General features: G+C 43.1%; 1 protein-coding gene across 1 annotated transcript in view; it reads left to right on the forward strand.

Annotated features, from left to right (window-relative positions):
* The first annotated feature begins 231 nt into the window (after window positions 1-231).
* Window positions 232-21,437, forward strand: part of LOC109916430 (potassium voltage-gated channel subfamily KQT member 4-like) — a 540,155-nt gene continuing 518,949 nt past the window's right edge. The window contains exon 1 of the mRNA XM_048613162.1: window positions 232-822. Coding sequence (XP_048469119.1) covers window positions 467-822 — 356 coding nt within the window. The 5' untranslated portion in view covers window positions 232-466. The remainder of the gene's footprint in view (window positions 823-21,437) is intronic.

Genomic DNA, 21,437 nt, shown 5'->3' on the forward strand with positions numbered 1-21,437 from the left:
AGGCGGAGCTGGAATCAAGGCTCTAGAGAGCGGGGATGTCAGTTTGATGGATGACAGGTGGAGTGACAGTAGGAGCGGTGTGTGTTGCTGTGAAGTTTCAATGATGTTGAAGTTAGAGTGAAAAGCCCAGAGTGGGACAGAGAGAGAGAGAGAGCGGGAGACTGGTGTTTGTGTGAGAGCCAATGCTGGCGATTGTAGCTGAATAAGGCAGTGAGAGAGACTCACAGCAAGTGAAGACACAACTCCATCCTTCAGGAAGATCTCTCTGGGATGTGAAACTCCTGAAATCTGAGATTGCTGCCCATCACTCTGATACTTGGCTGTACACACAGTTGCATAATGTTCTGAAGGGTGCCTCTGAGCAGTGAGAGGGCGCAAGGAGAGCGGACTCCTGGCGCATGGTCAAGCCGAGTTGGGGCTCTCCAGGGGCGGCGGCGCTCCCTTCCCGCTGGAGTCCGCGGTCTCGATGCCCCGGAACCACGCAGATGCCGGCGGCATGGCCGACGAAAAGCGAGTGGAGTTCGTGGGGCTGACGGCGGTAGAGAGTGGGTCCTCAGGCCGGGACGGGGTGGCTGCGAGCCCCGGGGAGAGACACCAGGGCAGCCGCCTGAGGCTGGCACCTCAGCCTGGCGATGGAGAGAGGTTGGTCCTGGCCGGATTGCCTGGGGACAGTGTGCAGAGTGCCCGCGTCGGGCTGCTGGGCAGACCGCTGCCCCTCAAACACGGCAACAAGAGGAATGCCCGCTACCGAAAGCTTCAGAACTGTCTGTACAACGTGTTGGAGAGACCGCGGGGATGGGCGTTCATTTATCATGCTTTCATGTGAGTAACCAACAGTCCCATACACACTGCTCCAACTCCCTCAAAACCGGCCGTGCTCTGTGCCAATGCCGCCTAGTACGGAACTGGCAGTCATTCCGTCCACAACACTCCATCTCTCTGTACACTACAATCTTTACAAACTGCCCGCCACTGTCATTGCAAGAATATTCAAATAACACCATTGTGCATCTCCGAGTCTCGACATTTGCAATGTTTAAAAACTGCCCTGTATTTTAAAGTACATTTATAGTGGTGGCGTATTTTAAGCAAATACATATTACAATATGTGCTAGAGTTTTAAAACCTGCTTCTAAATCCAGAAAAGATGTGGGTGTTTTGTTTTCAGTCTGTGTGTGCGTTTGGAAGTTTAGCTGTTGAACTGTCGGTGCTGGTGGAAGCGCCAGAGTTTGTTTGTTGTGTCACGTTTAACGAATTTAATTGTAAGTGTTTATTCCAGCTTGCACATAAGGATTGATAAACTGATTCTGAATAAACTTCGAAAATTGATCTCCCAACGCCCGGTGACCTGTGTCCACTGGAGACATACCGCTCAAGCTTTGCGTTATCATCCAAACCTGTCTTTTTTCTGTGTTTGCCCCCGGCCCCATTGGGTCATCATTGGACCAGCAACAAAACAGGCTTCGCCCGGAACTTGGCAGTCTCCTGAAAACTCCCCTTGACAAGAATTTTAGACCCAGTGGTTGACTTAATGTGTAACTTTATATGTGAGAGAGATTATATTCAGTGATTTGTGTTTTACAGAAATGTTCGTATATAAAGTAAGGTTGTCTTCAAGGTTTGTGGGAAACACTGAACCTCTTGTGAGATTTAAATCTATGAGCTAGTGTATTGTACTCTTGCCCAGAAATAAATAGCGCAACTCATACCCAGCTATATTTGAGCAGGTTGGGACCACGGATTTAGGTTCCATTTGTGTTGAGCTGTTGTGAAAATAAAATCACTCAGACTCCATAAGTCAGTTTGGGATTACTCTTTGCTTAGCAAAGACTGGGCTGAAAACAGGACTTCAACATTTTACCCTGAAAACTTAAAGAGATGGAAAAGGAAAATATTATTCAGTGTGTAAGGCGTAGACACTGAAGGAAAGTTCCTAACAGTTTGTAAATGCCAGCACATGCTCGGAATACCAGTCTTGTCTCATTGGGCACATTATGTGTGAGCAGCTCAGCAGCAGTGTAGTTGAATGGCAAGTATGTTCAGCTGACTGACTCCTGGGTCATAAGCTAGGGATCTTTACGTTTCTGAGTCAATCTCCTTGCCACAACTCTTACCTATGCCTATGATAACCAGTGCCCAAATTCATCCATGTCCATGTTTGCCTGTGTCCGTGTTCACCTGTGCCCAGATTCACCCATGTCTGTGTTTACCCATGTCAATGCTTGCCTATGCCCATGGTTCGCTAATGTCCTTGATGAATTAATGATGACAGTAACTGCTCGTGATCTTACTGGATAGATTGGGCTCTATTTTAAACCAGCAATGAAAACCCATGGCCGATAAGCTGCGTCAGTTGTTCAGCATATCTGAAATGAAGATAACTATTATGATTTCCTTCTGCCTTCCATCTTCCAATAAACTCTTTTGTGAGGAAATGCGAAAGTTTTAAAATCTAGCATTGTGCAGAGATGGTTCAGCGGGTTCCTTTCCCACATCAAACTCAGACTATTTGGATCATCAATGTTTTCTGGTGGAGTGTCTGACATGAACTGGTTTGGTGCAGTTTGACCAGGCCTGTTGGTGAATGTAATGCTGCTTCAGACGGAACTGCCTGAAGATTGCACTTTTAGGGGCCGTGGAAAATAGAAGAACTTGCAGTACTGAACTTCCAGGTATTTTTTGAGGTAGAGGTTTGTTGAAACAGAAGAAATGCTTTTACAAATTAGATAAAATTATAAGAACAGATATTCAGCCTAACTAATTCTGTGCTTTTGTTTATACTCCAAATGTAACTTCTCTCACCCCTCTTCATTGCCACCTTCTCTACATTTTTTCTGTTCCGTTTCCCTTTTCATATTTATCAAGCTTTCCCTTAACTGCATCTGTTATTCACTTCAACTACTGCTCTGCAGTATTGAGTTTCACATTCTTACACTCTCAGAGTAAAGATTTTCTCCTGAATTATTCATTAGATTTATTAGTCACTAATGGTCCTTCAGATCTGAGCATTGAAGATTCTTATTTTGTGAAAAAAAGTTTGGAATGGATCACCTAAACAGTTCAAAACGATTCTAGATGCCTGTCTAGAGCCAATTTGATTTACTTCACATGATATCAAGAAATAGTTGGAGACACTGGATTTTTTAAAAAAAATTATTTTGTGGATTGTGGGTGTTGCTGACTGGCCAGAATTTATTGGCCATTCCTAGTTGCCCTTGAGAAAGTGGTGGTGAGCTGCCTTCTTGAACAGCTACAGTTCGCCTGCTGTGGGTTGACCCACAATGCCATTAGAGAGGGAATTCCAGAACTTTGACCTACCAACAGTGAAAGAACGGTGATATATTTCCAAGTCAGGATGGTGAGTGGCTTGGAGGGGAACTTGAGGTGGCGGTGTTCCTTTTTTATCTGCTGCCCTTGTCCTTCTAGATAGAAGTGGTCATGGGTTTGGAGGGTACTGTCTGAGGATCTTTGGTGAATTTCTGCAGTGCATCTTGTAGATAGTACTCATTGCAAAGGATAATGGCCCTGACAAAATTCCGGCAATAGTACTGGAGACCTGTGCTCAAGAACGTACTGCTCCCTTAACCAACCTGTTTCAGTACGGCTACAACACTGACATCTACCCAACAATGTGGAAAATTGCCCAGGTATGTCCTGTACACAAGAAGTAGAATGAAACCAAACCTGCCAATTACTGCCCCATCTCTCTAATCTTGATCATCACTAATGTGATGGAAGGTATCATCAACAGTGCTATCCAGTAGCACCTACTTAGCGATAATCTGTTCACTGATGCCCAATTTGGGTTCCACCAGGGCCACTCAGCTCCTCACTGCATTACAGCCTTGGTTCAAACATGGACAAAAGAGTTGAATTCCAGAGGTGAGGTAAGAGTGACAGCCCTTGATATCAAGGTTGCATTTGACTGAGTGTGGCATCAAGGAACCCCAGCAAAACTGGAATCAATGGGAATCAGGTGACCAACTTTCCTCTGGTTGGAGTCATACCTGGCACTTAGGAATGTGAGACAACAAGGTGCAGGGCTGGATGAACACAGCAGGCCAAGCAGCATCATAGGAGCAGAGAGGCTGACGTTTCGGGCCTAGACCCTTCATCAGAAAAGGGGGAGGGGAAGGGGGTTCTGAAATAAATAGGGAGAGAGTGGGAGGCGGATAGAAGATGGATAGAGGAGAGGATAGGTGGAGAGGAAACAAACAGGTCGAAGAGGCGGGGATGGAGCCAGGAAAGGTGAGTGTAGGTAGGGAGTTAGGAAGGGGATAGGTCAGTCCAGGGAGGACGGACAGGTCAAGGGGGCGGGATGAGGTTGGTCGGTAGGAGATGGAGGTGCGGCTTGAGGTGGGAGGAGGGGATAGGTGGGAGGAAGAACAGGTTAGGGAGGCAGGGACGAGTTGGACTGGTTTTGGGATGCGGTGGGGGGAGGGGAGATTTTGAAACTTGTGAAATCCACATTGATACCATTGGGCTGCAGGGTTCCCAAGCGGAATATGAGTTGCTGTTCCTGCAACCTTCGGGTGGCATCGTTGTGGCACTGCAGGAGGCCCAGGATGGACATGTCGTCTGAGGAATGGGAGGGGGAGTTGAAATGGTTCGCGACTGGGAGGTGCAGTTGTTTGTTGCGAACCGAGCGTAGGTGTTCTGCAAAGCGGTCCCCGAGTCTCCGCTTGGTTTCCCCGATGTAGAGGAAGCCACACCGGGTACAGCGGATGCAGTATACCACATTGGCAGATGTGCAGGTGAACATCTGCTTGATGTGGAAAGTCTTCTTGGGGCCTGGGATGGGGGTGAGGGAGGAGGTATGGGGGCAGGTGTAGCACTTCCTGCGGTTGCAGGGAAAAGTGCCGGGTGTGGTGGAGCTGGAGGGGAGTGTGGAGCGGACAAGGGAGTCACGGAGAGAGTTGTCCCTCCGGAAAGCAGATAAGGGTGGGGAGGGAAAGATGTCTTTGGTGGTGGGGTCGGATTGCAGATGGCGGAAGTGTCGGAGGATGATGCGTTGGATCCGGAGGTTGGTGGGGTGGTACGTGAGGACGAGGGGGATTCTTTTTTGGTTTTTATTGCGTGGACGGGGTGTGAGGGATGAGGTGCGGGAGATGTGGGAGACACGGTTGAGGGCGTTCTCGACCACCGAGGAGGGGAAGTTACGGTCCTTGAAAAACGAGGACAACTGAGATGTACGGGAGTGGAATGCCTCATCCTGGGAGCAGATGCGGCGGAGGCGAAGGAATTGGGAATAGGGGATAGCATTTTTGCAGGAAGGTGGGTGGGAGGAGGAGTATTCTAGGTAGCTGTGGGAGTCGGTGGGCTTGAAATGAATATCGGTTTCTAGGTGGTTGCCCGATATGGAGACAGAGAGGTCCAGGAAGGGGAGAGAGGTGTTAGAGATGGTCCAGGTAAACTTAAGGTTGGGGTAGAAGGTGTTAGTGAAGTGTATGAACTGTTCGAGCTCCTCGTGGGAGCACGAGGCGGCGCCGATACAGTCATCAATGTAACGGAGGAAGAGGTGGGGTTTAGGGCCGGTGTAGGTACGGAAGCCGGATTGTTCCACGTAACCTACAAAGAGGCAGGCGTAGCTTGGGCCCATGCGGGTACCCATGGCTACCCCCTTTGTCTGTAGGAAGTGGGAGGAATTGAAAGAGAAGTTGTTGAGTGTGAGGACGAGTTCGGCTAAGTGGATGAGGGTATCAGTGGAGGGGGACTGGTCGGGCCTGGTTGTGTTTGTTCAAGGTCAGTCATCTTAGCTCCAGGACATCTCTGCAGATGTTCTTCTGGGTAGTGTTCTTGGCCCAACCATCTTCAGCTGCTTCATCAATTACCTTCCCTCCATCATTATGTTAGAAGTGGGGATGTCTGCTGATGATTGCACAATGTTCACCATCTCCCACAGTCCAAAAATTTGCAGGTTAGGTTGAATGGCCATGCTAAATTGAGCATAGTGTCCAGGGATGTGCAGCCTAGGTGATTAGCTATGAGAAATGTACGGTTTCAGGGATAGGGTGGGGGTGGGGTGTGTGTTGCTAGGATGCTCTTCAGACAGTCAGTATGGACTTGATGGGCCGAATGACCTGCTTCCACACTGTGGGGCTTCTATGATTCATGACTCCCCAGACAGTGAAGCAGTCCATGTTCAAATGCAACAAGATCTGGACAATTTCCAAGCTTGGCTGACAAGTGGCAAATAACATTCGTGCCACACAAATGCCAGGCAATGACCATTTCTAATGAAAGACAATCTAAACATCATCGCTTCACATTCACTGGTGTTACCATCACTAAATCCTTCACTATCAACATCCTGGGGGTTACCATTGACCGAAAACTGAACTGGCCTCACCATATAAATGCAATGGTTAGAAGAATAGGTCAGAGGCTAGGAATACTGTGGTGAATAACTCACCCCCTGACTTCTCAAAACCTATCCATTATTGACAAGGGACAAATCAGGAATGTGGTGAAATATTCCCCCTTGCCTGATGGGTGCAGCTCCAATAACACCTAAGAAGCTTGACACCATCCATGACAAAACAGCCCACTTGATTGACACCACATCCACAAACACTAAGTGGCAGCAGTGTGTACTATCTACGATACACTGCAGGAATTCACCTACGATCCTTAGAAAGCACCTTCCGAATCCATGACTACTTCCATTTAGAATAACAAGGGCAGCAGATATATTGGAACTTCACCACCTGCAAGTTCCTTTCCAAGATGCTTAATGTTATGATTTGGAAATATATCATTGCTCCTTTACTGTCGCTGGGTCAATATACTGAAACTCCCTCCCTAACAGCATTGTAGATCAACCGATGGCACATGTATTACAACAGTTCAAGAAGGCAGCTCACCACCACCTTCTCAAGGGCAACAAGGGATGGATAATAAGTGCTGGCTCGGCCAGCGACTCCCATGTCCCACAAATGAATACAAAGAAAATGCAAAGGCTGGTAAATAAGGAATTCAGTATTTTGTTCTTCTAGAGCCAGACATTTTCTTAACTGGTAGCTAATGTCTCGGCCGAAACAGCCCAAACTGGAAAAGAAATATCCCTGAAGCCGTCAGTTGTTTTGAGTGTCTTTAATAATCTCAGATGGAAGTCAATTGCAGACTTCTGGCAGAAGCTTGCAAAAACTCAAGCAGCTCACCCACTGACTTCATCAAACACTACTCATCTCGCAACTATGACAGGGCGTGTGGTTCCAGCATTCTATTGTTTAGCCACCTCAGGACCCGTGATACCGCAGCAAAAGAAATCATCCTTGATCCTTAGAATGATCTGATAAAAAATGGACAAATATCAGGAGCTCTGTCTTCCAGTCACAGCTGTTCCTTGTCGCTGCTGATATGACAAGAAAACTTAAATCTCTCATCCTTGATATGCCTTCCAATCTCAGGATTTGCCAATTTCAGGACTCCGTTTGAGAGGAGGGGCAGTGGTTAGATTGTTTTTGTTTAACATATATAACTGAACAATGGCATTGGCTTTTTCACATTCTGAAGGGAACTGGTCAAATTTGTCCCAAGAAGGAAGAAAGGAGTGTGCAAACAGTATTGATACAAAGGCTTGGTTAACAGGAAGGCAGGAAATGGAAATATCAAGTAGTTTCAGGGAATGAAGATGTGTTTTAGAGAGAATTTGTGGCGGAAAGGTGGATTTCAAAGGAAAAATTTGTTGCACCAATTCACGTTTCACTGTTCCTTAAAATTCTTCTGCCTACCTGATTTATTTCTGCATCAAAGATTAGGAAATTGAACAAAGGTCAGCAACATCCAGTAGTTCAGCAGGTTGAGGGAATCACTATCATACGTTTAATGGGGAATGATTTGAAATTAACTTAAGTTTTTCTTCAGAACTGATTGCTTTTGAGTTGTACATTGGAAATTCAGAGAGTCACAGTGGATGCATGTACCTTACTTATTTGTGGTGAGTTCATATTGTTCCAGAATAAATTAAAAGCAATTGTATGAATGTGTGTTTCGTATTTGAGTGTGTGCTCCGTAAGTATCGTTGTGTGGCGAGTGTGAGTCTGTGCTCTGTGTGTGTTCATGCATGGTCTGGGTGCATGTGAGTGTGTAAGTTTAAACAAATATGTGTGAGAGTTTATATTGCTTGTTCTCTATGTGAAAGTGTGTGTGTACAAGCATGTGTTAAGTGTATGCATGCAAACATGAGTGTGTGCGTGTGAGCATGTGAATATGTGAGTGTGTCTGTGAAAATGTGCATGTGAGAGTGTGTGTGTGCATTTTCTGTTTATATGTGTGTTTGATTCCATGCGTGTGCATGTGTGTATTTATGTATGTACTCTGGGGTGTATATGGGCGGGTTTCTGTGTGAGAGAGTTTGTGAGCGTCCGAGTCTGTGAATGTGCATGTGAGTATGAAAATATGTGAATTTGTATATCTGTGTGCACGTCTACTCTGGGTATTATGGAAAGGGCTATGCTTTGTAACTATGAAAGCATTTAAAAGTTATGGCTTTGGCTGTGAGCTGAAGATCAGCAGCATTTTGGATGACCCATTCCTGTATTTCTCTTTCAGGGCAGCACCAATGTTGCTCTGTCCCAGTGGAGATATTGCTACCAGTTCTTTTCAATCCCAGAGCTGCTGTGGAAGTAAGGGTCTGCAGGAATGTGAAATTAACACTGCAGTGGAAAAGGAGGCTGCAGTGCCCCTGAAGCTGAAATCAGTGGAGGCTTTCTAATTCTTGCAGGGGTCGGGAATGGAGAGGAAATCTGCTGGGGAGAAAATGCAGAAAAATACGATCAGCATTTCTGGTTATTTTTGGCAAACAGTCAGTTATCAGTCAGGAGCTGGCTCCAGTCCAAAATAGACTCTGGTAGCTTGGTGAGTATTCGTCACAGGGAGAGTACTAAAGGTCCCCTGTGTGTCAGGCACAAGCACTACACAGATTGAATGCATAGTGATAGTAGTGCCTGCTTGAGGGTGAAAGATCACCAAGCACTCAAGTTCAGTTTTGTGATGGCAATCTCAGGTGAGAGCGGGTCCTTGTGATACCTATCTCCTACACACAAGTGCAAAAATGAGCTTCTCAATATGTTTGGATATACTCCTGGAGATTTTCTCATTTTTTTCATTTTTTTCATGGGATGTTGAACATTTATTGCCCTTGAACTGAGTGGCTTGCTAGGCCATGTCAGCCACATTGCTGTGGCTCTGGATGTACATATAGCCCAGACCAGGTGCAGAATCAGTGGGGTTTGATGACATTACCACTATGCCTTATCTTCCTTAGAGTAATCTACACAACCTTCTATCTCTAAATACTTTATTTAGTCAAACAACAATTCTTTTCAAGCTTCAATACTTACATACAAATGATGCCGTGTTTTATTATTTGTTCATGGGGTATAACCATTGTTGGCTAAGTCAGCATTTATTATCCATGCCTCGGTGGAGGCCAAGCTCCAGCTATTATCAAGAAGGGCTCCTGACCTGGGACTTGCCCGCTCCGACCGCTTTCCTTTTTTCCCTTTTTCTTTCTACTTACCTCTGTTGGCCCAGCATGGACCTCATGATGGTGAATGAGCCCGTACTTACTTTTCTGGGGTGAACATAGAACGTGGTATCGGAATTGGCAGCTGCTACATCAGCAGAGGTGATGACAATGAGGTAGACCCAGCGGCGAAAGATGGCACCTGAGGATCGATGACTTTGTTGTTGATCAGGTCTAGTGCTGGCAGTGGCGAAGCAGGGTAGAAGGGCATCACAGCAACATCGATGAGGCAGGCTCCTTGGCAAGAGATGTAATTCTGACTTTGGTAGGTCCAGTGCAGGTGGCGGCGGAGGAGAATCAGCCCTGCTGTGCAAGGTGGCGCCTGAAGAGAGGTGGCTTCAATGTTGGTTGGGTCCAGAGTACAGACTGGCGAGACTGTGGAGGAGGAATGGCGGCACAGGCATTGTTGATGATGATCTGTCTCAGGGCTGATGGATTCTCTTTATGCAATATCTTTCTATTTCTTTTACCCTTTAAACTATTCAAAATGGCACCAGATTGTGGCGACAGTGGAAATGCTTTTCATTGTATTTTACTTTTCTTTTGCACTATAAAATACACATGATAATAAAATCATTCATTCATAAGAAAGAAAACAAAATCATAATTTTTATAAATGGTCCATGATATTCCCTTGTTTTGTTACAACAGCATCCAAGAGGTTCCAGAAGAGAAGGACCTTGTTTCTTCTTTGCTGCTTTTGTGAGAACGTTGAATTGTCTTTCACTACTGTTGGGAAGCCCTGCAAGGTATCTACATTTATCTAATTCTGCTCTCTTGAGTATCCTCAATTGTTCCACTGGGACAGATTATCATGGGAGCTGCCCTGATAGTGAAACACTGGCTAGACTGAACTTAGGCAAAATCCTGGGCACAGGCAGCTATGGAGCAGTGAGAAAACTGAATAAAATGTAAATTGCTTAAGGAACCAAGAGAGAGCCAGAATTGATGTTGGTACTGATAAGCTGATGTCTGGGATTCATAGACTCTTAGACATTTGTAACATATAAGGAGGCTAGTCGGACCATCAGGTCCATGACAATCAACAAAGATCTGACTGCACTAATCTCAATTTTCCATTCTTGGCCCATAACCTAGGAGAGGCAATGCAAGTGAATACCTAGCCATAAGAGTTATGGAGTTGATGGGAATGGGAGACATTAAACTCGACCAAGGTCACCTGCTCCTGGTCACTGTCCAGTGACTCACACTGAAAAATTTGGCTGTCATGAAAATCACTGACCTTCTGTTGTCAAATAGCCAGCTCGTGTTCACTGTCTTGGATGATTAAAGAAGACTAACTATGGGCTGGAGTTTCCTTAAGAACTCAGTATCAGGAAATCTGTAGACAATAAAAGCTTCACAGAAAGAATCAGGAAAACTGAGAGATGAATGACAACTTGTCTTTATACAATGCCTTTAATGCAGTAAATGATCTGGAGATGCTTTATTGGAGCATTTTGACAACCAAGCTGCGTAAAGTAATATTCGTATAAATGACCAAAAACTTAGTTGTAAAACTGGGTTTAAGGAGCAACTTAAAGGAAGAAAGTGAGGTAGAGAGATGAAGGGCTGGAGAATGTAGAAAAGCACAGTGATGGTGCGAATGGCAGAGGAGAGTGAGGGAGGCGATAGTGTGGTGTTGGGGGACAATCAACTTCAGATCACACTGATAATTCCATGTTTCTAGGAACTGTGTTGTTGTAATTATTGGTGCAAACTAGATGTAAGATGCTTAGTGTGATGTTTACTGTATCTGACACTATGGAGTGTGGGGTCAGGTGAGGGAATCAGGTTGCCTCCTGCTCACTACACACTGAAATTAGCCAATGAACAAAGCATATCCAGAATTCCATATATGTTCTGTTGATGTATGACAATTCAGGAGCTGACAATTGAACATTCAAGATAACAAGGTGTAGGGCTGTATGAACACAGCAGGCCAAGCAGCATCAGAGGAGCAGGAAAGCTGACGTTTCGGGCCTAGACCCTTCTTCAGAAACCGATGCTGCTTGGCCTGCCGTGTTCATCCAGCTCTACACCTTGTTATCTCAGATTCTCCAGCAACTGCAGTTCCTACTATCTCTGAATTGAATATTCAGTATCTCTCATTGTCAAGAAGTAGATAAATGTTTCATCTCTGTCATCATTTTTATATAATGCAATTAAAACTCCAATCTTAGGAAACAATTCAATGTGGATACATTGGGGGAGTGTCAAGAATTGCAGAAACAAACTCACTTATGTGGGAAAAGCTCTATCACTGTTATTTTGAAGAATGCATAGTTTCTCCTCACTGATTATGTACTGAGATGGGTCAGTGCTGTCAATGGGTACTGCTACTAACGGAAGGACATTATCTCATGAAACTCTGCACTTTAAACACAAAATGCCAGATTTAGTGTTTTAGCTCATAAAAAAAGTTCATCAGATTGATCCTTAGGATAGTGGGATTGTACCAGAAGGAGATATTGAGGAGACCTGGCCTGCATTCCCTAGAGTTTGCAAGAATGAAGTGATCTCATTGAAAAATACAACATTCTTAGTGGGCTCAACAGGGTAGATGCAGGAAGGATGGGGGGAGTAATGGGCAGGTCATTTAGGACTGAGATAAGAACAAATTTCCTCTCTTGGAGTGCAGTAAATCTTTGGAATTCTCTATTCCAGAGGACTGTGTAGACTAAGTCATTCAGTACATTCAAAACAGAGATCAATAGATTTCTAGAAATTAACAAGATACAGAGGGTTATGGGGATAATATGAGCAAAACTATCGAGATAGAAGATTAGCCATGATCGAGCTGAATGATGGAGTGGGTTTGAAGAACTGAATGGCCTACTCCTGTTCCTATTTCCTGTATTCCTGTACTAAGTTAAATGGTGCTAGTTAGTGAACTGACAATTCAAACAGAATTTCTTAACTCTCAAGTGCAGAGAGGCACATACTGATACTTCCAGCACGGATAGAGATACAATGGAGAATCAAAGATACTAATCGCTGGTGTAAGTTAAAGAGACTAAATGGCCACACTAGGAGTAGACTGAAGGGATTTTCTGTATCTTCCTTTTTTCTCAGTCTATCTTTTTCTGTTTAATTATTATTCTCTCTGTCTCACTCTCCTAGTATTTCTCCCTTCCAGTATTTCTCATTCTGTTTCTTTTGCTGTATCCATCATTTTCTCTTAATTTCTGACTTTCTCCTGGTTTCTTCTCATTCTCTTGTTCTCTTACATTCAATTGTTTCCTTTCCCTCTTTTTTGGCTCGCACTATTTCTTTCCAAGGTTTACTCTCATGCTGTTTGGTTTTCTCCACTATCTACCTATCGATACCAGAAGCAGGCTGTGGGATCTCCGTCCATCGACAATGAAAATCAGGATGTTTGGCCAACAGTTGAAGCTCGCTCTCTCTCCCCGTTATGGTATCAGAAACCAGTGTGTGTATTTTTATTTATCCCTTGTCCAGTACAATGCTGCTCGCGAGGTTTAATTTGTAAGCAAATCCATTCCAGGCACACTTGACATAATTGATTAGCTTCTGTATCTACTTCTACCATTATTTGTTTAAAGAAAGGAAAATAAGAAGACCCTTTAGACAATCTGGGGAATCTTCCCCTAAGAGAAAATGTCTCAAGACAAGAGGCAGCATGGGCTCTAGCCAGTTGCTTAAAAACAAGCTCATGAAAACAGAGACAGACAGTAAGACATTTCATCCTAGCTTCTGATTTTCAGTCTAAAGATTTCTTCTCATTCAGTGAAATTCTGTTTGTTGAGAACATGCTCACTTACTAACAGGCTACCTGTTTTGTGCAGCATGGTAATATATTACCTGGTACCAGCATTTAACATCCAACAAACCACTTTTGAACAACACCATGGGGTAAGTTTTAATAAAAAAAATTTAAGAACATAGAACAGTACAGCACAGTACAGGCCCTTCGGCCCACAATATTGTGCTGACCTATTATCCTACTAAGATCAATCTACCCTGCATACCCTACATTTTACTATCCTCCATGTGCCTATCCAAGAGCCGCTTTAAATATAGTTGGGCTACACATTTACCTGAAATCAGCCAAACCAGAAGAAAAGACCAAAGAATTTCAAATGCAAGTTGTATTCGGTGTAAATCAAGTTTATATGATTTTTGATGCTGTATTGAGAAAGATTGTGCTGGAAAATGTCTGGTCCCACCCTCAGATGAGGTTAATCATATAAATGAGTTTCCTCTAACTATGCTCATTTATCACCTTACCAGAAACTTTTACAGTTAAGCATGCTCTTCAGGGTCTATATATCTTTCAGAATGGAGGAAGGATACACTGGGATGCCCTGGGGCATATTAATATATTGATGATCTAGACTTGGGCATAATTTCAAAATTTGCAGAAGACAGGAATTTGGAAGGATGGTGAACTGTGAGGAAGATGCTGATAGGTTTCACACAGCAAGGTTGGTGTGTGGATAGATATGTGACAGAATAAGTTTAATGCAGAAAAGAGTGACATAATTTATTTTGGTTGGAAGAGTTAGGAGAGACCATATAATCTGAAAGGCACAATTCTAAAGCGTGTATCGGAACAGAATGACTGGGTGTTTACGTACATAAATCAGTAAAGTTAACAGGACATATTAAGAAAGTGGTTAACAGGGCATATGGGATGCTTCACTATATAAATAAGGGCATGGAGGACAAAAGCAAGGAAGTTATGTTAAACATTATTAAAACACTGTTTTGGCTTCAACTTATTATTTCCAATTCTGGGCCTTCGTTTTAGGAAGGACATTTATTATGAGAGAGTGCAGAAAAGATTTACAAAAGTGAATGAGAGACTTCAGATTGGAGAAGCTATTCTCCGTAGAGAAGAATAAGAAGTCTGGACAGAGTAGATAGGGAAAAACTTTTCCCACCTTCAGAAAGGACAAAAACCAGACGGCACAAATTTAAAGTGCTTGGCAAAAGAAGCAATGGCAAGATGGGGGAGAATGTTTTCACCCAACTAGTGGCTAGTATCCTGAATGCACATCCTGAGGGTCTGGGAGCATGTAGATTCAATTGCGATTTCTTAAAGGAATTGGATAGTTGGCAAAGTAGAAGTAAAATGTGCAGGCTTATGAAGTAAAGTTGGGGGAAGTGGCACTTAGTGAGTTACTTTTGTACAGAACCAGCAAGGACACAGTGGGTCCAAAGTCTTTCTTGAGTGCTATAACCATTCTATGGCCCTTTACTTCAAAGGCAATGACAGGCAACATTTAAAACTTTGAAATTTATTGAAATAAATATTCTGTTGGTTCCTTCTACCATAAAGCTAGCTTTTTAAATAGAGCCAGATCCATTTGTTCACCCTGCAAATTTGATGCTGAATGATGATCCATCAAAGCCATCCTAGAGGAAACTGGATAACCTGGTCTCATCATTTCTCTCAGTATACTATGGAAAGGTGGTCACCCTGGGTCCTGAAAAGTACACAGTCTGGCTCAGATCACCAGGATGTGGAGCTGCCGCTTTTGGACTGGGGTGGACAAAGTCAGAAGTTACATGACACCAGGTTATAGTCAAACAGGTTTATTTGAAATCACAAGCTTTCAGCATGCTGCTCCTTCATCGTCACTTGATGAAGCAGACATGCTCCAAAAGCTTGTGATTTCAAATAAACCTCTTGGACTATTACGTGGTGTTGTGTGACTTCTGACTCAGATCACTGTGGAATGTCAAGATTTCTCAAAGGATTGAGCAACAGGGGAAGCTAGCTGTTCCACTTCACTACCATGCAGTAACAATGTGAGTGGTGTTTGTTACAAACAAGATGATCCGGTCAGGCTAAAAGGACATACTGCCTATCACACAAATGAACTGCAGTGTTGGTGTGACATCACATGTATAGGTCATTCATCCCAAAGACTGGCAGGTTATATCAAACAACATGCTCCTTTGGTTGATTGCAACAAAGAAGGTACTAACCAGACCCAAGTGATTTGCTGTTGCAAAACTCACAAGTGAGCGCCCAACATTAGATGTGATTTTGCAATTGGACATTTACTTGCTAATCTAATTATATCTAAACCCTGTGCTGTATCTGTCCTGGGAGTGTTTAATGGGAAGAGTGTAGAGAGATATTTACATTCACTTTAAAAGAATAGAGGGAACTTTACTCTGTATCTAACCACACGCTGTACCTGTCCAGGGGTTAGTGTAGACTGAGCTTTACACTGTATTTAACTGCATACTATACCTGTGCTGGGAGTGTTTGATGAGGACAGTGTAAAGGGAGCTTTACTCTGTATCTACCAGTTTGCGATTCCTGTATTCGGAGTGTTTGATGGGAACAGTGTGGAGGCAGCTTTAATTTCAGTTCAAAAAAAGTACAGAAGCTCACCGAATAGCTGGATTTATAAATGACTTCCAGACGAGTTTGTGCTCCACAAATATCTGACCAATCACAGTAGGGCTGTATCACAGAGCACGATTTGGAATAGTGATGGGCAAGTGGTTCTCTAATGTGGTTCTTTGGGGTAAAGTAGCAGCTGTTTGCATAGTGCCTCACTTGATAGCAACATACTTGGTTTTGTTGTATATCCCTTGGGCTAATAATTGAAGGTATTACTTCCTACAGTTTTTCCAGTCCAGTATGGTTTGTTTTTGAGTGTAAATAAACCTCAGGCTGCAGAGAGGGACAGAGTTTGGATGTTTGGTGGCTAATGAGGGATTTAGGAGGGTGGGGTGGGGGAGCGGTGGAGGGGAGAGAGTCCAGAACTGATCATAAGGAAACTGTACCGTGTCTTCCTTCACTTATTATTTTAGAAACAAAGGGATAAACTTGCATTTGGATAAAGCCTTTCTCCATGTTAGGATTTTCTAAGGTCAGAAGTCACACAACACTTGGTTATAGTCCAACAGATTTATTTGAAATCACAAGCTTTTTGAGCGCTGCCCCTTCGTTAGGTGAAGTGAAGAATAGTGTACAGGCACAGAATTTATAGGCAGGGAGATCAATTGGCAGAGAGATTAAAAGATCATACAAATGGTGAGCGGAGTATTGCATAATAAGTTTCTGCAGGTGATCAAAGTGTGAGATGGTGTGAGTAAAGTGTCAACAGCTGAATAGTAAGTGAGGGGGATGACCTGTAATCCAATTAAATGAGACAGAGAGATAATTACAAAAACTTCAAAATAAGGTGGTGCTGGAGACAAACCAAATAGCTGGAATAACATGACGGGTATAAGAGTCGCATGATGAGGGTCTAACCAAAATAACAAGTAATCCAAAACTGTATAAACCAGTTAAGGTAGAGAGATCATAACAAGTTATCAAGGTGATAGTGTTGAAACAGGGCAGAAGGAAGATTTGACAAATACTGAACAGTGTGATGGGGTTACATGTAGTGCAACATGAATCTAAGATCCATGGTAGTTTGCAACGTGACAGACACTTAAAGATGCTGAAAAATGCCTTCATAAGAGTGTGATATGATACTTAACTCATCGGTCATCACTTCTGCTGTGCCACAATGAAAAATCTCAATGACCTCCTCAGAACACGTACATAGGACATGACCGATAGAGTACACTTCATTGACCAGTACTTCCCTGGAGCAGAGAAACTATGCCATGTTCTTAACAGCCTTCAACATGTCATCGATGATGATGAACATTCACCAAGATCATCCCTACGCCCACACTTCTTGCCTTCAAGCAATTGCCAAAACTTAAACAGACCATCATTCGCAGCAAACTACCCAGCCTTCAGGACAACATCGACCACAACGCCACACAACCCTGCCACGGCAACCTCTGCAAGACATGTCAGATCATCAACATGGACACTACCATCACACATGGGAACACCACCCACCATGTACACGACAGTTACTCATGTGACTCAGCCAGTGTTGTCTTTGCCCTGAGGCATGATATATTGGTGAGATCATGCAGACGCTACAGCAATGGATGAATGGACACCACACAACAATCACCTGATAGGGATGTTCCCTCCCAGTCAGGGAACACTTCAGCGGTCACGGACATTCAGCCTCCGATCTTTGGGTAAGCATCCTCCAAGGCAGTCTTTGAAATACACAACAATGCAGAATCACTAAGCAGAAACTGATAGTCAAGTTCTGTACCCACGAAGACAGTCTTAACCGTGATCTTGGGTTCATGTCGTGCTACATGTAACCCCATCACACTGTTCTTTGTCTGTAAAATCTTCCTTACTATCTTGTTTCAACACCAACACCTTGATGACTTGTTGTGATCTCTATACCTTAATTAGTTTGTACAGTTTTGGATGACTTGTTACTTTGGTTAGACCCTCACCATGTGACTCTTATACCTGTCATGTTATTCCAACCATTTGGTTTGTCTCCAGCATCACCTTATTTTTAATTTTTTTGTAATTAGCCCTCTGCCTCAATTAATCGGATTATAGGTCACCCCCTTCACTTACTATTCAGCTGTTGACACTTTACTCACACCATTGATCACCTGCAGAAACTTATTATTTGACACTCCACTCACACCATTTGTGTGATCTTTTGATCTCTCTGCCCATTGATCTCTCTGCGTCCAAATTCTGTGCCTGTATGCTATTCTTCACTTCACCTGATAAAGGGGCCACGCTCCGAAAGCTTGTGATTTCAAATAAATCGTTTTGACTATAACCCGATGTTGAGTGACTTCTGACCTTGTCCACCCCAGTTCAACACTGGCACCTCCACTTCAGGATTTTCTAATGCTCTTAACATCCAACAGATTAGTTGTGAAACTCGAGTCCCTGATATGAAGTAGATAATGTGACTGATAGTTGGTGTACAGCAAGATTCCACAAGGAACCATGAATTAATGACAAGAATTTAACAAGCAATTGATCAGTGGTAGCCAAACATGTCCAAGAATGGCTAATTTATACCTTTAGTGCATGTATAGACTAGGCATTGGCTCTTGATGAAGGTTTCAAATACCAAGCACACAGATTATAAATTAGCCAGTTAAGAGAAACAGGTGGAAAGTTTTTACCCACCTAGTAACTGAGCCTAGAACCATTTCCCAGGGGAAGGTTGTTGAAGCAGAGGGAGAAGACCAATTTAATATTCAGGTAGCTGATTTTCCTGAGTGAGAAATAACTGAGAGTTTGAAAAGGAAGAATTGTATTCATACAGTACAATATCATATCCCTCAGTCATTGTATGTGAATCTAGACGGTGAATGCTCAATCAATGTGTGGTGTTGCATGTAGGCTCAAAGCTGGCCAAAAGCATGTGCCTTTACCAGTAGAATGCAATACCTTTAATATTCACCTGAACGAACATGGTGGCTCGGTGGTTAGCACCACTGCCTCACAATGCCAGCGACTTGTGGTCGATTGCAATGTTCGGCAACTGTCTGTGTGGTGTTTGCACATTCTCCCCGTGTCTGCGCGGATTTCTGCTGGGTGCTCTGGTTTCCTCCCACAGTCCAAAGATATGCAAGTTAGGTGGATTGGCCATGCTAAATTGCCCACAGTGTCCAGGGATGTGTAGGTTAGGTGCATTAGCCATTGGAAATGCAAGATTACAGGAATAGCGTATGGGAATGGGTCTGGGTAGGATGCTCTTCAGAGGGTTGGTGTGAACTTGTTGGGCTGAATAGCCTGTTTTCACACTGTGGGGACTCTATAAATCAAAGGATGCAGTAATCCCTCTGCGATGTTGTCACCTCAGCTTCTGATGTGAAATCTCTTGGTGAAAATGAACTCAGTTTGAGCTCATTCTGTTCACGGGTCATATTCATAAATTAATTTGAATATAAACAAATCAGGAAAGTGTTTCTTACCAAAATACATGATAAGAAAGACAAATATGAAAATGATCTTACCCATTTACCTTTATCTTGCATCATCTTCAGTTTATTCAGTTTGTATAAAGTGATTTCAAACTGTGATCTACCAACTTTGCATGTCCCAGGCAACAGTCCAATATGAGCTTAATTTTTTTATTAATGGTATGGTTATCCTGCTTAATTTATGTGGCTGTGGAGGTTTATAAAGGGTTTATTCCTGCTGTCATTTCTTCGATGGATAAACTTTTAACAGGGATCTGTTTTATCAGCAACTGGAGACTGTAAATTCTATTTTGGAGGCTCCATGCTGAGTAGTTCCAGAGCTTTGACTCCCCTGGTGCATCTGAGTGTTAATTTACATTCAGTAAGCAGAGAACATAAGAAAAAGGGCAAGTGATGAAACAAATATGAGTGTGTTGTGTGCAGAATCCCTATAACATGTACTAAAGTAATTTTGTTTGGATAGTAAGAGTGTTGAGTAATTGTGCACATTCTGCTAAAGATAGGTATAAAAAAATTCTGAAATCAAAAGATTAGTGGCTTTTGTATGCAAACTTCAGAGACTGTGGATACATAATATATTGTGGAGATGGCATAGGGAGAGGTAAAATGTTCAATGCCTTGTTGAAGGTTTTTGGAATTGTTTTAACCTAACCTGTTTAGACAGGGTGGCATGGTGGCTGAGTAGCTAGTGCTGCTGCCTTACAGCACTAGGAACCTGTGTTCAATTCTACCCTCAGGCAACTGTGTGGAGTTTGCACATTCTCCCTGTGTCTGCATGAGTTTCCTCTCACAGTTCAAAGATGTGCAGGTTAGATGGATTGGTTATGCTAAATTGCCTGTACCGTCCAGGGATGTGCAGGCTAGCTGGGTTGGTCATAGTAAATGCAGGATTACACAGAAAGGGTAGAGGGGGTGGGATGCCCTTCAGAGAGTTGGTGTGGAATCAACGGTGAAAATGGCCTCTTCCTGCACTGTAGGGATTCTATGTAATCACAGAACGCACAGCAAGTAAGACTTGAACATTTTAGACCAGAGGTTGGCCCATTCAAGGTTTCATAATGATAGCATTTTTTACCCTACTAATAAATTTAATTACTATATTTTGTAAGGTGCTGTTGTTTTCAATAACCCTATTTCTTGCTGTATAGAGAGGTTTAATGACTCTGTTTGATATGCTATTTAATTTATATTTCTTAGCTGACTGATGTTGCATGGAATGGAGAATTATATATCAAAAAGTGGATAAATCTCCCTTCTTTTAGTTTCAAATGTTTTACTAATTCATAGAAACTAGATTCAACAGTAGGCCACTTGGCCCTTCAAGACTGCTTCGCCATTCAATATCATCATAGCTGATCTTCTATATTCAATGCTTTATTCCCACTTTCTCCCTATAACTTTAATACCTTTAAAATCTAAATTTATCTCTCTCTTTTTTGATTTCAGTAATTTGTCCTTCACAGCCTTCCATGGTAGAGAATTCCACAGGTTCATTACCCTTTGAGTGAAGAACACTTTCCTCATCTCAGTCCTAAATGGCCTACCCTAGGTCCTGAAACCATGACTTCTGGTTCTAGACTCTCCAACTAGGGAAAATATCTTCCTTGCGTCTAATCCATCCAACTCTGTTACAATGTTATGCGTTTCCATCAGATCCCCTCTCATCCTTCTAAACTTTAATGATTACAGACCCAGTTGAACTAACCTCTCCTCATACAACAGTCCTGCCATTCCTGGTATCAGCCTAATGGACCTCTGCTGCATTCCCTCAATGGCAAGTATATCCTTTCTTAGATAGGAAGACCAAAACTGCAGGAATACTCCGGGTGTGATCTCACTAAGGGTCTGTATAACTGCAGTAAGACCTCCTGACTTCTAAGCTCAAATCCTCTTGCAATGAAGACCAATATACCACTTGCCTTTCTAACTGTTTGCTGCACCCACCTGTCTACTTTCATTGACTGGTGAAAAAGGACATCAAGATCCTTTGTGCATCCACATGTCCCAATATGTCATCATTTAAATAATACATTATACTGTATCTACCATATGTTTGCCCACTCACTCACTTTTCTAAATCATCTTGAAGCCT

The sequence above is a fragment of the Rhincodon typus genome, chromosome 27 (assembly GCF_021869965.1).
Source record: "Rhincodon typus isolate 14 chromosome 27, sRhiTyp1.1, whole genome shotgun sequence".
Classification (NCBI taxonomy): domain Eukaryota; kingdom Metazoa; phylum Chordata; class Chondrichthyes; order Orectolobiformes; family Rhincodontidae; genus Rhincodon; species Rhincodon typus.